Here is a 15,854-nt window from a genome sequence, read left to right as displayed (position 1 = left end):
GAAAAAGTAGCCAGCTAAGCGAACCTCTTCCAGCCGTCGCCGCTGCTCTTTCTGCTCCTCGATACGTTTCTGCCTCTCAGCCAGCAGTTGGCGCTTGTGTTCCTCGTTCTGCTGCTGCTCCAACTGCTGCCGCCGGATCAGTTCCGACCGCTCCTTATTGGCCAGCTGGAGACGCAGGAAGTCCCGTCTCAAAGTGGACTCACCAGGAATGTTGATGATTGAACTGGAGAGAACCAGGAGAAGCTGTTGTTTCAGTCAATAATTGGAGACGATTACTCAGGTCTGTGTTTTTCAGATTAAAAATTCATTAGAAAGAAATAAAAATGAAGGCACAAGATGTAGCAACACGAGTAGCAAAGCAACAGAGTAAATGATGACAGTAAAAGCAGTAGTAATATTATTACTACTAGTTGTCGTAGTAGTAGTGGTAGTAGCAGCCGTGGTACAAGAAATCACAGTAGTGGTGTTAACACCAACATTCCTACCTGGGCTCGCCAATGTCCCTCTCCTCGTCCTCTTCCTCACTCCCGCTGTATTCATACTCTGTCTCATCTGGAAATCATCAAAGATTACAAACTACCTGTCAGGCAGATGTTTACATGTGTTGACAGCTGTCTACAGGTGTTTATGGCTCTCTGCAACTCTCTGAAGATGTCTGCAGCTGTCTAAGTGTTTGAAACTGTCTGCAGGTGTTTGCAGGTGTGTGCGGGTGTTTGTAGGTGTCTGCGGGTGTTTGGAGGTGTTTGCTGGTGTCTGCAGGTGTTTGCAGGTGTTTGCTGGTGTCTGCAGGTGTTTGCAGGCATTTGTAGGTGTCTGCAGGTGTCTGCAGGTGTTTGTAGGTGTCTGCAGGTGTTTGCAGGTGTCTGCAGGTGTTTGTAGGTCTCTGCAGGTGTTTGCAGGTGTCTGCAGGTGTTTGCAGGTGTCTGCAGGTGTCTGCGGGTGTTTGGAGGTGTTTGTAGGTGTCTGCAGGTGTTTGTAGGTGTCTGCAGGTGTTTGTAGGTCTCTGCAGGTGTTTGTAGGTCTCTGCAGGTGGTTGTAGGTGTCTGCGGGTGTTTGGAGGTGTCTGCGGGTGTTTGGAGGTGTTTGCTGGTGTCTGCAGGTGTTTGTAGGTGTCTGCAGGTGTTTGCAGGTGTCTGCGGGTGTTTGCAGGTGTTTTCAGGTGTCTGCAGGTGTCTGCGGGTGTTTGGAGGTGTCTGCAGGTGTTTGTAGGTGTCTGCAGGTGTTTGTAGGTCTCTGCAGGTGTTTGTAGGTGTCTGCGGGTGTTTAGAGGTGTTTGCAGGTGTCTGCAGGTGTTTGTAGGTGTGTGAGATGGTTCAGCCTGGGGCTTCAGCCTCACCCCTCTCCCCCCTCCTCTTCTTGGTGCGGTCAATGTGGTCCTTCAGTTGAATGCGGACCTGCCGCTCATTGGGGAGGTCCCGGATGAAGGGGTGTTTGAGGAGCTGCTCTGTGCTGGGCCGCTGGCTGTGACTCTTCACCAAACAGCTTTCTATGAAGGACTGGAACTTCTTGGACCTTCACACACACACACACACACACACACACACACACACACACACACACACACACACACACACACCAAAAGACACGTTACAAAACATTTGACTGTGAGATTTCATGGTTTAGTTTGTGTTTGTGTCATTGATAATACACGGAAAATATGAGTGAGTGAATCTGCTCTGTTTGAGGGTGTGGCAGCAGTCTAGGACCACATGACAAAACGATGGGAAAGCTAATTATTGATATCATTGACACTGATGTTGTGTTCTGGCGACAGTGATGCTGATAAGAAGCAGGACAGAAAATCTGCAGCTACAATTTCATGGTCAAATGTGAAAATACACAGCGATGTTGAACGGATGCTTCTTTGTATAAATCTGTATTGACAGAAAGTTCAAGCGAAAGAAAAAAAACCTGATGGAGAGTGACAGACAGACAGACAGAGAGTGTGTTGGGGTGTGTGTTTTTAGAACAAGTGACTCACCATTTCTTTGACTTGAGTCTGGGGGCTGGATTTCTGGGGATGAGGAAGAGCGCTCTCATTGGATGCATGTCACAAAGAGCTGAGGAGGCGAGAGAGAGTAGAAATTGAGGCGAGGAAAGAAGAGGACAACAAAGGAGGAGATTTGACGAGAAGTGAGGAAAGGAAAAGAGAAAATCAACTGCTGTGGGGCAGAGCATGAATTAAATGAGTCGGATGGTTGACACTTACGTGGCGCTCCCTCTGCCATCTCGATGGCTGTGATACCGAGCGACCACAGATCACTCTGGAGAGACACGGAGGGAGAAGACGTTCACTTCCTCAACCTACTTCACACACTGTGAGGACTGCTTGGCTGGCCAGTGTGCTTATCAGATGATAAATGGAGGACACAAATGCTACTGTATCCTTTTCCAAGACACTCAGCTGCATATTTCAGCCAGAAAACACAAATCACTCCATGGAAACAGCCTTACTATTGAATTGAGGGTTTCTTGACATGTAAACCCCAGAGGGTCAGAGGTCATGGGTCTCATCTAGGCAGTATTTTGTTTATATTGTCTTTTTTGAAACTTTGTTCTTAGAATATGTGGTTGCTATTACTGCAGCTTTGCCAGCAAAAGCATTTCTAATGACATCCAGAATAAGAGCCTTATCACTGACCGTATGACTGTTGTGACAATACGGACAGTAAAGAATGCCTCTCTTAGACACACACACACACACACACACACACACACACACACACACACACACACACACACACACACACACACACACACACCACACACACAGTGGGTCTACCTTGAAGTCATATGTGGCATCGGGGTTCTCATCACAGGCAATGACCTCTGGGGCCATCCAGTACGGTGTCCCGATAAATGTGTTCCTCCGTCCCACCGTACGGTCCAGCTGAGCGCTCACACCAAAGTCCACTACACACACACACACACACACACACACACACACACACACACACACACACGCGATCATGTTTCCAGCAGTGTAGATTACAGTCCACTAAACCTTCACTCATTGAATCATTTTTGCGGACGAGTCCTCACAATGTAAGTTTATGTTTACGGGATGGAAATTAGCTGATAGGTAATCATCCATCAATCATCTTGATCAATCACTGAGATTAATGTTTTTGTGTGTTGGGTTTGTTTAATAAAGATGCACGAAAGAGGAAATTAAATTATACAGAAACATACATTTAAAGTATGTGATTCATATATCTATACATTAATATACACATATTTTACTTCATTTGGTAAATTTTGTGAATTATGATCACCAAAAGGTATTATATCAGTATACAACAGTATATACCATAACACACACATAGTTGGTGTAACGGTATATACAAGAGTATATACCGTTACACCAACTATGTGTGTGTGTGGAGAGACAAACGGACAGGTTAAGAAGTTCTCTGCTGACATTTGAGAACCCCGAGACATGTGACCATGCGAGAACATTGTGGATATGTATGTATTATATATATGGAGACATGCTCAAGGGGCAGTGTAGTGGTTAAGACTACACGGGGGAAATTAAAAAGTCCTTCACGTAGTAATAAAAACTCATTAGGGTAAAAGATGTACAGTAAAAGGAGCAAACGTGCTACAAAATACTAACTACTTCAAACTACAGGAGCTTCAGTTGTCTTGGAGGTCCTTGCAGGTTCATACGGGCCAGGCAGGTGCAGGTTAGGTCTGAGTTCAGATGAAGGGCCAGTGTGGTGGAAGTTAGGATAATCAGTGTCTGCTCACCTAGTTTGACCTCTGCGTTTTCTGTCAGCAGCACATTCTGGCCTTTGATATCTCTGTGGATGACCTTGTGCTGGTGGAGATGGGTGAGACCCTGGAGACGACACACAAGCACTCGTTGTTATGTAGACAGAACAGCCTTCCCTTTCATCAGCAAGTATATCCTGGACGATGGGTCTGGCCCTGAGCCTCCTCTTAGATATATGATGCTGCTCTATGGTTCTCTCAAAGAACACACGGGTTCTCAAAAGAGCTAAACTGCAGTTGAGATGAAGTAGGAGTGCATAAGTACCTTGAAGTTAAGAGAAGATGTAATGAAGGTGTTCCACAGGGAGCTATCTGAGGTGCTTTAATGTTTTCTTGAGAGAAAGTGGATTTTCATGCTGCTGTTGCCTTTTTTTCTGTTATTATTAATTGTCATATTGGGTCCTCACCCTGAGGATCTCCCGGCAGATGTAGGCGATCCACTCCTCCTTCAGAGTATTCCCTTTGGTGTTCTTGATTAGATCCGTCACCGAGCCGGCCCCACAGAACTCCATCACCAGCTGGACAAATAAACATGTACGAGTACACACGTATTACTTCTATGCTAACAGTCCCCTGATGGACTGTATTACTGATGTAATTGGTCTCCAACAAACTTAATCTGTTGGGTCAGGGTCAGAATGTGACACATCAGCAGATGAAAAATCAAGACACTAATTCACCTTTTCAAGGCATTCGTAACTAGCTAGCTAGGTTAGCATACTACATAGCCAGTTAACTTTCAGTCTTGTACATTTAATTTGGAAATGTAGACTCAAACCAACGAGCAGGTAAAGAGGATCGTTTTCATGATCTAATAGTTTGTTTTGGGGTTTTCAGAACAGACATTTGAATGAAAGAAATCAGCGCTCCCGCACATCCAGCCGTGAACGTACCCACAGCTGGTCGTCCATTCCTGGAGGGTTCTTCTTGATGAAGGCTCCGTAGTAGGTTGCGATGTTCCTGTGGTGGCTGTACTTCTTCAACATATTGATCTCTGCTTTAATCTCCTCTTCCTCATCCTAACAAGCAAACAACAGACACAGTGATGATGGCGCGTGTGTGTGTGTGTGTGTGTGTGTGTGTGTGTGTGTGTGTGTGTGTTACTTACTCCTGTGACGTCCATGACCTTGATAGCAGCAAGCTGGCCTGTTTTGACATGGCGACCCTGAAAGACAAATATGACAGATCAAATGATTAACATCTAAAATGAAAGTCTGGTCAGGAGTTCATTTTTTTTCTGTGTCAAGGTGTGTGTGTGTGTGCGTGTGTGTGTGTGTGTGTGTGTGTCTGTGTGTGTGTGTCTGTGTGTGTACACGGGGAGTGTCTTTGGTGAGTCAGGCCCTGATCTTGATGTTTTGGTGTTCAGTGACCTGAAGTCAACTGAAATATGCAGTGCCACATATTGAGGTATATAAATCTGCATAAATCACAAATCCAACATGGCTGCCACAGGACGTTAGTAGCTGCAGACAAATAGGGTAGACATCCAGCTTCGATCTTCCGTTGAGTTTCATAGGATTTAGTGAAAAAGTTTTGATGTTCCAGGAGCAAAAGTGTAGTAAACTCACTTCATCAGTTTTTAATCTACTCGGCTTCCTCCGTGTCGATGTGGAGCTCTGACATGGATTAAATACTGTGGATGTGAAGGTGTGTGATTCAGGGGCAGGAACACGGACTGCTGCTTGCTTAAAGGAGGGCCGGGCTTCCAGATTTCGGGGTACTTTTTGTTTTAATCCCTGAATTTGTCATGATGTCTCCATGCTAATTCATAAACTATGATGTTCAAAAAAGGAAGCATCGTAATCCCCAATACATAAGAGGTGCAGGGCCAAATTTACCTCCACCCAATCAAAAACCACTGCCAGTTAGATTGGTTGGCCTGTTCAGCTGTCAATCAACAGCCGAAACCAGACTGCACCTGATTGGATCAAAAGGCTGAGACCAGCTAGTCTGAAGCGGGTGTCAAGGCCTTGTTGGATCGGTTTTGGGTGAGCAGCATCCAGGAGGGTGAGCATGGATCCAGAAGAAACCACAGCAAAAAGAAAAAGGTCTTTTATAGAACGAGCAACAGGTGAGAGGAGGAGGATCAAAGGCTCGGTGCAGCGCCGGGGATTCTTGGGTTCATTTGCTCGCTGGAGGAGTCGTAAAGAACCTAAAGGTTGAGCTACGGACGTGCAGGTAGCAGCTGTTGGACAGGTAAGAAACCTGTATGCTGACTTAGCTAACTAGCTATAGAGGCTACATTAGCGCTAATTTATCATCAGTGTAGGTTGTGAGCTAGAACAGAACGCAATACAACCGTTGCTGATCCCCTCCTTTAACTCATCATTTGCTAACCAGAGTCACTTCCTGAAGCGGCGTCTGCACGCCACACTCAGGCATGCCTGGAAGCATCAACGCTGCGCCGCCATCTGGAAACTGACGATATTCACCCAAGCTTCAGGAATTTGTGATCACAGGTTTGGAACTATTCTCAGAATTCAAATTGGGCAGCTGCACTCTTGTTTGGAAAAGCTCACCGTGACCCCTGAGCGGGCCTGGACCTCAGGTTTAGTTCCTCAACAGAGGATGAAACTGCTTGACGAAGCTTTTAAACACTGAATATGCGGCATCATCTCCTCCACTAATCAGCATCACAGCTGTTAAGGCGAGAAAGTGGGAATTGATGCACTTCAGCACCAGCCCACCAACCCCCCGACTGACACACACGCCACATCATTTCCTCGTGGTAACCTAGCAACAGGCCTGGCAGGTTGTTTTGTGAGGGCAACAAATGGGGGTTGGAGGAGGCAAAGGGATGTGTGTGTGTGTGTGTGTGTGTGTGTTACGAGGCCAAGATATTTCACACTCTGGGTCACTTGCACTCTCTCACTTGCTCTCTCACACACACACACACACACACACACACAGTTACTCGGTGTTGCATCAGACACTGAATGTATCTGACAGGCAGAAAACCTCCTCAGACTGTGGAAAGCCTTTCTGTCTGTCCCTCGTTATATAATTCCTGTCTTCTATCACAGAATCGCTTGCCGTCGGCCGCCAGCGTCTCTCAGTCAGCAGATGTTATGAGAAAAACAGGTAGCAGAGGATTAGAGGTGATACCAGGGACACCGCGCAACTCACGCCTGGCCTCATTAAAGGGCAACTTCCCACATCGGAATGTGTTTCCAGGTGCTGGGGATGCAAATGCAAGGAGCCTGAAGGTAACACGCGAGACTATGACAGATCTGGTCCTGGGTCACATGACCTGGAAACCATTGAAAAAAACCTGCATTTAAGTAATCTGAGATACAAGAAGAATTACAGATGGATAGACATACAGATAGATGGAGAGATAGACAGATAGATGATTAAAGCACTGAGGAACTCATAACGTGTAATCACATTAATATTTTTCTCTCTCTCATAAGACTCCAACTCTGATGCTAACGCTAGTGGCTAGCTACCAAGCAACTCTGATGCACAATAGCAGGTAAAAAGACGCACTTGTGACCTCTACTACTTCCTTGCTGAGAATATCAGAATGAAACTCATGAACTACAACCCGTCAGAGGTGACTGTTCTGGTACCCACCAGTACTGGACTGCACCAGTTCAGAACCACCTGGAACCTTCCTGCACAAGGGTCTTGGCTGTGAGTTTGCACATCTTGTAGCTGGACGACTGCAGGCCCCGTGGACGTCAGGTTAAGTGTGTGAGCAGCTACTGACGAATGGCAGCGATCCACCACGATGAAGCAATAAAAGGCCAGCGAGATAAGAGAGGGGAGATGAGAGGAGGAGATACCATCTCTGAGAAGCTCTTTGTTTCACTATCTCCCTTCCTCCGACACTGACGGCCGGACAAACAATCTCCCGAGGCTGACCTGTGTGTGTGTGTGTGTGTGTGTGTGAGTGAGTGTGAGTGCGCTCCATTAAAACAGTATCTGAGTCCACACACACATGCAGCAGCGGATAAAGATAGCAACGAAGCGAGCAAGAACAGAGGGAGGTGGCAGGTGAGGAGGAGGAGGAGGAGGAGGATGACTGGAGATAACAAAAAAGGGCAGAATATCCTTTGGAGGGAGCCTGAGGCGTAGAAACACACCTCAAGTGCTGCGTTCAGACAAGCCTGGCATTCCTCAGCTGAACACAAGCCCTGACACATGAAGACAGACACAAACACCAGGATGCAACACATCAAACATGCTAATGTGAAGCTGAGGAGGTTGAAAGCTGCTGTTGCTTTGACATCATTTAATCTGCGTGACAGTGCTGAGCACCAGGAAGGGACTCCCTGGACGCCTCAGCCAGATTTACTCCCTTGTCCAGGTAAAAAACCAGCAGGTTCCTGGGACTTGCAGCATGTGTGTGCTTGTGTTAGCATTCGCATCCCAAAGACATGTACGGCCACAAGAGGCTTTCAAACGCAGAATTGTTGTCCAGAGCAGTAACAGGACAGAGCTGGAGTTTCTGACGGGTGCTAAAAATTGACCATCATGATCTGTTCTAGACAGCATCATCAGGAGGAGTGCAGGGACCGGTTCGCCATCATGTTCTCAAAACGAACAATTACAGAAACACAGACGAGGGATGCGAGATGATTCCCCTTGAAAACAGCAGTTAAATTCAATAAAACATGTATTTTGGTGGTGCTTGGATAGGATTAGTGGTGAGCCTGTGTGTGCAATGCTGCACACTGCACTCCAGCTCCAGGGGCAGCGGCTGTCCAAGTCTCTGCCACCTTTATATTGGTGGTTTACAGCTCCAAAAGTGTGAGACCAAAGTGTGCCAGAACAAAGTCTCTCTAGAAAATCACAGATTTTACTGAGGCTCTGAGGGACATGATACAGTATGGAGGTGGGCGGTGGGCTCCAGGTTCCAGACGGACCTGCTTGGGGGTACGAGCCAAGTGGAACCCAGGTCCAGGTAACTGTGACCTCTACTGATATGAAGCAGCGATGGTGAAGTTTACTAGTCGACAGCTGACAGTCTTTCAGTGAACATGATGATCGTGAAGGACATAGAACATGTCAGGGGCGAGGTTTGTTTGTAGTCCAACAGGAAGTGGTCATCTCCTGGTGCCTCCACCAACAGGAAGTGGTCATCTCCTGGCTCCTCCACCAACAGCCAATAGGATCGCTCCATGTGATTGTGGTGATTGAACCAGTAAATCAGCTCTGGTGAACAAAAGTTGATGATCTTCCAGGTTCAGTTCATCAAGATCATCTTCACTGATGAACCCTCTGATGATGCTGGAAGCCTGGATGCTACGTTAGCAGTGCTAAGCTAACGTTAGCCTAGGAAGGAGCGACACCAGGGTCACATGACTTCAAGGTCACCACCACTAAGCTTCAGGCTTCTTGTGTTTCCCCTGATGACCTTTAATGACCTCCATGACCTCTGTAGGCTCCTCTAGACTCTTGTTAGCAACCCAGGTTTTTGAGACTCCACCACTCCAACATCCACCAGTCTGGTGTTTACTGGTGGATCTGATGTAGAACTGAACCTCCAACATCCACCGGTCTGGTGTTTACTGGTGGATGATGTAGAACTGAACCTCCACCATCCACCAGTCTGGTGTTTACTGGTGGATCTGATGTAGAACTGAACCTCCACCATCCACCAGTCTGGTGTTTACTGGTGGATCTGATGTAGAACTGAACCTCCACCATCCACCAGTCTGGTGTTTACTGGTGGATCTGATGTAGAACTGAACCTCCACCATCCACCAGTCTGGTGTTTACTGGTGGATCTGATGTAGAACTGAACCTCCACCATCCACGGTCTGGTGTTTACTGGTGGATCTGATGTAGAACTGAACCTCCACCATCCACGGTCTGGTGTTTACTGGTGGATCTGATGTAGAACTGAACCTCCACCATCCACGGTCTGGTGTTTACTGGTGGATCTGATGTAGAACTGAACCTCCAACATCCACCGGTCTGGTGTTTACTGGTGGATCTGATGTAGAACTGAACCTCCAACATCCACCGGTCTGGTGTTTACTGGTGGATCTGATGTAGAACTGAACCTGCTGATATCTGCAGCTGCTGGGAACCACACGCCTGAGTTCAGGCCTCTGACCTGGAGGCCAGCAACCAAACGTTCTACTAGGAGAACTTATTCACAGGTTTAAGGACTAATTTCTGCAGCACTCTGTTTTGGTAGATGTAGATTAAGGTGATGATTGTATTCTTCTAACAAATGGAACCAGGATCAGTACAGAATATTCCTGATTAGCATTCAAAATCCAGGAATTCCCATTATAGACCAACACAGTCCAGATGGACTCAAGGTTCTGACTTGTTCCAGTTCTCCTTCATTCAAAGCTCCAAGCAAAGCACATCAAAAACAAATGGACCGTGACAGTCCAAACCACCGGCAGCAAAGCAGGGAAGCAGCAGCATGCGGCGGCTTCCTCTCCTGCCACTGATCCTACCACAGATCAGCAGCATAAAGAGGATGAGATGACGTGAATGTGTCTCCTGTTTCCAGGAGCAGAAATACAGCACTGAAAATGAAAGAATGACATTTGCTTCATTTGATTTTATGAGCAACTCTCTGGGGTTAATTTATGTCAAGACAGCGCGGTTCTTCCAGCAGACGAGTGAAACATTCCCCGTTTTAAAATCACAGAGAAACGTTCGACCCGAGTGAACAAAAGGCTGCAATATTCATGAGGCTGGCAGCTCCTGTGTGCGCTCATCTACAGCAGCAGCCTCCTCAGCCTGCCTGTGGTAGCAGCTGATCCTCAGTCAGAGCCTGAGACATAAACCGGGGGGGTTAGAACTTATCTGGGTGTCATCATGTCAGCTCCACCTGAGGAATCCACCCACTATTTGACCAGCCTGACTCACCCGTGACAGCCCTGTTCAGACGTGCCGTTAACATGCTCCTGGTAGCATGTGAGCTCACCTCTGGCGTCAGAATGCGTCTCTACACGTACATCGTGTCATTCTGGGATCCGCCTCAGGACTGTGACCCTGCGCTCCCCACCAGATTCTCTCCTCAACCTTTCCCCCAGCAGGGTGAGGAGGCTCTGAAACCCAGTCAAGTCTCTTATTTCTACACAGTTGTTCTCTCATGACTCGAACTAGAACCCCCCTCTTCCCATGAATGCAGGTGAAAGAACTCTTCTCCGCAAGGAAGCACTTTGGTGACGGCAGCGATGAAAAACTGTCCATTAACAGGCAGAAACGTCCACATCTCGTATCGTTTCATATCACTTCGTGTCATCTGGTATCACACTGCACCATCAGTCCACGTCACCGCATCATCACTGCTTCGTCTCCTGCGGCGTCGTACAGCGTTGTGTCCTGTAGTACGGCAACATTCAGCTCTGGGTCATGTTGAGCTGTAGAGGCACGCCGATGTTCATTTTTCTTGGCCGGCTCCATTTGTTCTTCAAGTGGGACCTGCCAATTACCAATATTTGCCAACTCCAATTTTCTGACAGCTACAATTGACAGAATATAAAAAGACAAAAAAAAACACTTTTCTGTAAAGGATCTTACATTTTCATTACAGGAAAACAACTCTTGAGGTTCCCCCAAATTGCACCGGGTTGCTGGACCTTTCTGACTTGAACGACAGTCAAATATTCTTTGATAACTGAAGGGTTCTCCTGGAAAGAGTAACAAACAATTCCTGGGATGAGGAGCTGCTGTGTTGAGTGCCTGACTGCTGAGCAGGAGCAGCAGTGGAGGCAGGAGAGCCTGCAGGCTGGCGCTCCGCCTGCTAGCGTGAGCCGCTTCCCTGACTGAGTTTGTAGAGTCTGAGTGGGTTTGTTGGTCGTTTTTGGTCCGACGTGTTTTACAAAACGCGAGCTTTGTATCCTCATGACTCACGGTGAAGAGCTTCCACGCCGGCCCCAAACATCCACCGGGCTCAGCTGTGGCGCCGTGAACGGCGCCAACCTCCAGCTGCCCGCCAGCTTTGTTCACTCGCTCAGGTTCTGCTGGTTTGTTTCTATATTGGGTGTATATTGGGTGTATATTGGGTGTATATTGGGTCCTCTTCTGTTTTTGTGAGGGGGAACCTGTACATCGTCTGTTATTTCAAAAATTGACGACTATGCCATCCATGTGATGATTTCCTGTCTGGCTCGCTCATCTCTGTAATTGATGTGTCGTTCATCAATAACAGACTCGCCGCTATTTCCCGGTGGTGGCGCCGTTGCAAGTGACCAGTTAGGAATCGGATACACGTGACACTGACGCTGGTCACCACTGATGCGTCCCTACTGAGCTGAGTTCTGTATTCTCATTTGCCATAAAACTTGAATTACACTCAATATACAGTCGGAATTTTAAAAATATATGTACATGACATAAGAAAAACAGAAAAAGAACTTAAAAACCTCCAGGAACACGGATATAATTATCTAAATAAGAGGTTATGATAAAGCTTGACGTCACACGAGACGTGGAGCTCCTCAGTCTGGTGGTCGGGATCAGGGTCCGGTACTGGATCCACGGCTGTCCAATATCTCACAACATGTACACGTATGGAGATGAAGTCCAACCAGCCTGAGAGCACTTGATCTCTCTCTCTCTCTCTCTCTCACACACACACACACACGCACACACGCACACACACACACACACAGAAGCATGGGAAGAGAATCAAAGTCTTACCTTGTAGACCTGCCCATAGGTGCCATTACCAACCAGTTCAACCAGCTCAAAGATCCCAGCTGGGTCCTGAAAAAGAAACAAGATCACAAGTTAGTGAGCAGGAAATTATGTGGCAACACAGGTATACAGGCGCACACACACACCCACACACACACCTTTACATACCAGCGGTATCAGCCTGTAAAAGCCACTCTGCATCACCACTCTGGTACTGTTCCTTCAGGAGGTAACCTGAGAGTTTTCTGATGGTTCTCAAGCCTGCAGACAGGAACGTTCCTACTCTGCCACGCCAGCTAACCTCGACCAGGCTCTATTCCTGGTGAGAATTACACCAAATCTTTCTGTGGCTATTTTGTCATGTTTCAAATCTTTATGCTAAACTACGATGAACAGCTGCTGACAAGCGTACAGTCACAGGTCAGTAAACATATTTCCAAAAACCTAAAACAGTTCCATCTCCTCATGTGTACATGCACAGTTCTTGGGGCGCTGCAACGGTTTGTAAGGTATTTTTAAGTCACAATAGCAGGTTGATGTTACATAAATGAAGTAATACTTCATCCAAAAGTGTATTTTGTCTTCCAAGTACCCATTAATGTGAGTCTTGAACTCACAAAGATATTTTCCCTCCTTCATTACTTCTTAGTGATTCCAGAAAGCAGAAAGAGCCAGCCATGTCTATTTAGCTAGAAGCTAACGGAGAGCGACGGCTAACGGCAGACGATGAACAGCGGCAAGATGCAGTCCATAGGTGACACATCTGCCTGTTTTGGTCTCATAAACTAGAAAGTGGAGGAAAATCCCACAACAGGAGAACTAACACACACACACACACACACACACACACACACACACACACACTCAGGAGATAAGCTTATCTTTGCTGATTAATATTCAATAAACCTCCCAAACAGTGATTTAAATCTTCACGTGTACCTTTGCGTCTGATATGAGTGTGAGTTTGTGTGTCAGCGCGCCTCCAGAGGGACCTGTGCGCTGAAGGGGATTAGCTTAAAACGAAGCGATCGGTTTCACTCAAGGTCAAACGAAAGCACAGCTCATCCCCGAGGACTACGCACCTGTACACACTGGTTACAGGTGACACACTCAGTAACGCAGGAGAGGAGCAGAAAGAATAAAGCAAGGCTACTTGCTGCTCAAGTTTTCCTTTGTTTAACAGAAATCAAACCTTTGGAACTCGTGGTTAATGTTAGGAAACATTCTATTGTAACCTAAAACATTTTTCTCAAACCTGAATGAGGAATTTGTTGCTCAACCTTAATTAAACAGTAACAGAAATTTAAAAAATACTTTTTTCAAGAATCCAAAAGCCATGAGAAAGAAAGGAACATCGCCACAGTCGGACAAGAAGATCCCTCCTCCAGGGAGACCCAGGCTAGTTAGCTTAGCACAATGAATGGTAGTGGGTGTGACGTGTTGGTGTAGCTCCACCTCTGCCTGCATCAATATAGTCTGTCTAGAGTCAGAATTTATCTACCACGATCTGTCACAGAGCCTCTAAGGAAAACTTCTGTCTTGTCCCATTGTTTCTAGTTGGCGAATGGACTTATGATCAGTTTTGTTCTGGAACATGTGTTTAAATCTTGGGGTGGAAACTTGAGGAGCGAGACGGACCCCTGACGGACAGGTGAGGGCAGCACCTGTGTGTGGGTGAGCTCATTACATCCGTGTTCTGATGCAGGGAAGCACCACCAGCTCCTGAGGGCAGCGTCTCCTCCACTCATACATGAGACACGTTTTGTCTGCTGGATGGAAAAGGACGTGACCTCTGCTGGTGGCTAAAGAGCTGTTAGCACCCTCCATGCTACCAGAGCTCCCAACCTTGGTGTTTGACTATCAGATGGCTTCAGTCCTGATGGGTGGTGAGGATGGATGAGGAGGAGATTTGGGACGTGACACGCTGCACAAACAGGAAGTGTGTGTGTGTGTGTGCGCGTGTGTGTGTGTGTGCACTCGAGACAGGCTTTGCGTCATGCTGAAATGTTTCCCGCCAGCTCTCTTTCTCCATCCTACGTGACCTAATTTTTAGTTGTAATCCCACCAAGGGAGAGGATTTTCACTTTTACATCTTCTCTTTACATTTCACTTTGTTTCTTCATCTTCAGCCATGTTTCTCTAACACACACACACACACACACACACAGAGTCCCACCCGGTAGATCATGTCCAGGCTTGGTTGTTGCTCTGCAGGTACAATTGTGTTGCATAAGCAGACGAAAAGAAAGAAGACACACACACACACACACAAGTGTTCCACCAACCTCAGTGGGAACCCTTTCATTACCACTATGCCCCCCCCCCCCCCCCCATGACCCTCACCTTACAGACCCTCCGCCCTCACTCCTCCTCAGCTGAGGTGTGTATCACCTATCACATTCTGTCGGCCTCAAACGCGCACCCCCCCCCCCCCACACACACATTCTTTCAGTGTCTCCAGCTGCACACTTCCTATTCTCGCGCACGCGCACGCTCACAAAAACAGCCCCTGATGCAACGCCGCTGTCGCCACAACATCACGAAATGGCGGAACTCGCTGCTGTTGCGGTTACCGTCGGTACCACTCAAGGTGCGCGTGTGTGAGCGCGCGCGCACGAGTCTGGCTTAACATCTGCCCCACATAAGAGCGGCCACTATTAGCCTCCGACGCACGCGCCCGGTGAGCGCGCGGCAGCGGCAGCAGCCTCATTACATCACGTTCCGACTGTTACTGACAAACATCAAAAACAAACAATGAAGTGAACACACGCACACGCGTGGATCACGGGTGGTGCACGAGCATTTCTCCACGTACACACACACTGCACGCGCCTCTGGCCGGGCAGCAGGACCAGATGAGTGCGCAGGGAGGTGCTGGACGGGGGACGGATGGGGATGAGAGGGTGGACAGGTGCTCGGCAGCTTCCCGCGCACGCGCGCACGTAGACAGCATCACACACGCGCGCGCGCAGGAGAGAAGGAGACATTTACCCGGAGTGCAGACAGGTCTATCTCATCCAGACTCCGCGCAGGGGAGTCGCTCGCCATGGTGCTGTCGGTAGATGCGGGACTCAAGATGGAAGCTTCCTCAACGACCATCGACCGAGAGGCGCAGCGCGGCGGGGACGAACACGCGCTCCTCTGGGGTAAATAAAGCCCCCCGCCCGCCCTCGACAGTCCCCGACGGTCCTAGTGCAGCAGGCGATGCTCCAGGAGGGAGGAGAGGAGCCGGAGGAGGAGCGCAGGAGGGAGTCGACGTGCGCGGAGCTCCAGGTGCTACATGCTGCTTGGCTCGCCGCGGCGGTCCGCTGCTACATGCCTCCACTGGACCACCAGTCAGGACCGGACAGAACCGAGGCGGACCAGGGGACACAAAGACTGAGAGGTAGACGGCGGGAGCAGCGACACGCTCGTCCGTCCCTCCGTGCGTCTGTGTGGCGGAGCAGCAGCGCGCTTCCCGG

The 15,854-nt window shown here is 48.1% G+C and overlaps 1 protein-coding gene across 5 annotated transcripts in view; it reads right to left on the bottom strand.

The window, feature by feature from the left end:
• Positions 1 to 15,848, bottom strand: part of tnikb (TRAF2 and NCK interacting kinase b) — a 41,038-nt gene extending 25,190 nt beyond the window's left edge. For all 5 annotated transcript variants that reach the window (XM_086192229.1, XM_086192231.1, XM_086192232.1 and 2 more), the window contains exons 1-12: positions 15,385 to 15,848; positions 12,397 to 12,462; positions 4,886 to 4,942; positions 4,671 to 4,796; positions 4,185 to 4,295; positions 3,754 to 3,844; positions 2,783 to 2,913; positions 2,210 to 2,264; positions 1,982 to 2,060; positions 1,337 to 1,512; positions 486 to 552; positions 25 to 223 (exon numbers count right to left, since the gene is read on the bottom strand). In XM_086192229.1, the coding sequence (XP_086048355.1) occupies positions 25 to 223; positions 486 to 552; positions 1,337 to 1,512; positions 1,982 to 2,060; positions 2,210 to 2,264; positions 2,783 to 2,913; positions 3,754 to 3,844; positions 4,185 to 4,295; positions 4,671 to 4,796; positions 4,886 to 4,942; positions 12,397 to 12,462; positions 15,385 to 15,492 (1,266 nt within the window). In that variant the 5' untranslated portion in view covers positions 15,493 to 15,848. The remainder of the gene's footprint in view (positions 1 to 24; positions 224 to 485; positions 553 to 1,336; positions 1,513 to 1,981; positions 2,061 to 2,209; positions 2,265 to 2,782; positions 2,914 to 3,753; positions 3,845 to 4,184; positions 4,296 to 4,670; positions 4,797 to 4,885; positions 4,943 to 12,396; positions 12,463 to 15,384) is intronic.
• Positions 15,849 to 15,854: the final 6 nt, after the last annotated feature.

The sequence above is a fragment of the Aulostomus chinensis genome, chromosome 21 (assembly GCF_037954235.1).
Source record: "Aulostomus chinensis isolate RoL2024-O1b breed Wild chromosome 21, RoL_Achi_v1.0, whole genome shotgun sequence".
Classification (NCBI taxonomy): domain Eukaryota; kingdom Metazoa; phylum Chordata; class Actinopteri; order Syngnathiformes; family Aulostomidae; genus Aulostomus; species Aulostomus chinensis.
Note: the sequence above shows the minus strand (reverse complement) of the source record. Positions and strands in the feature narration are given on the sequence as shown.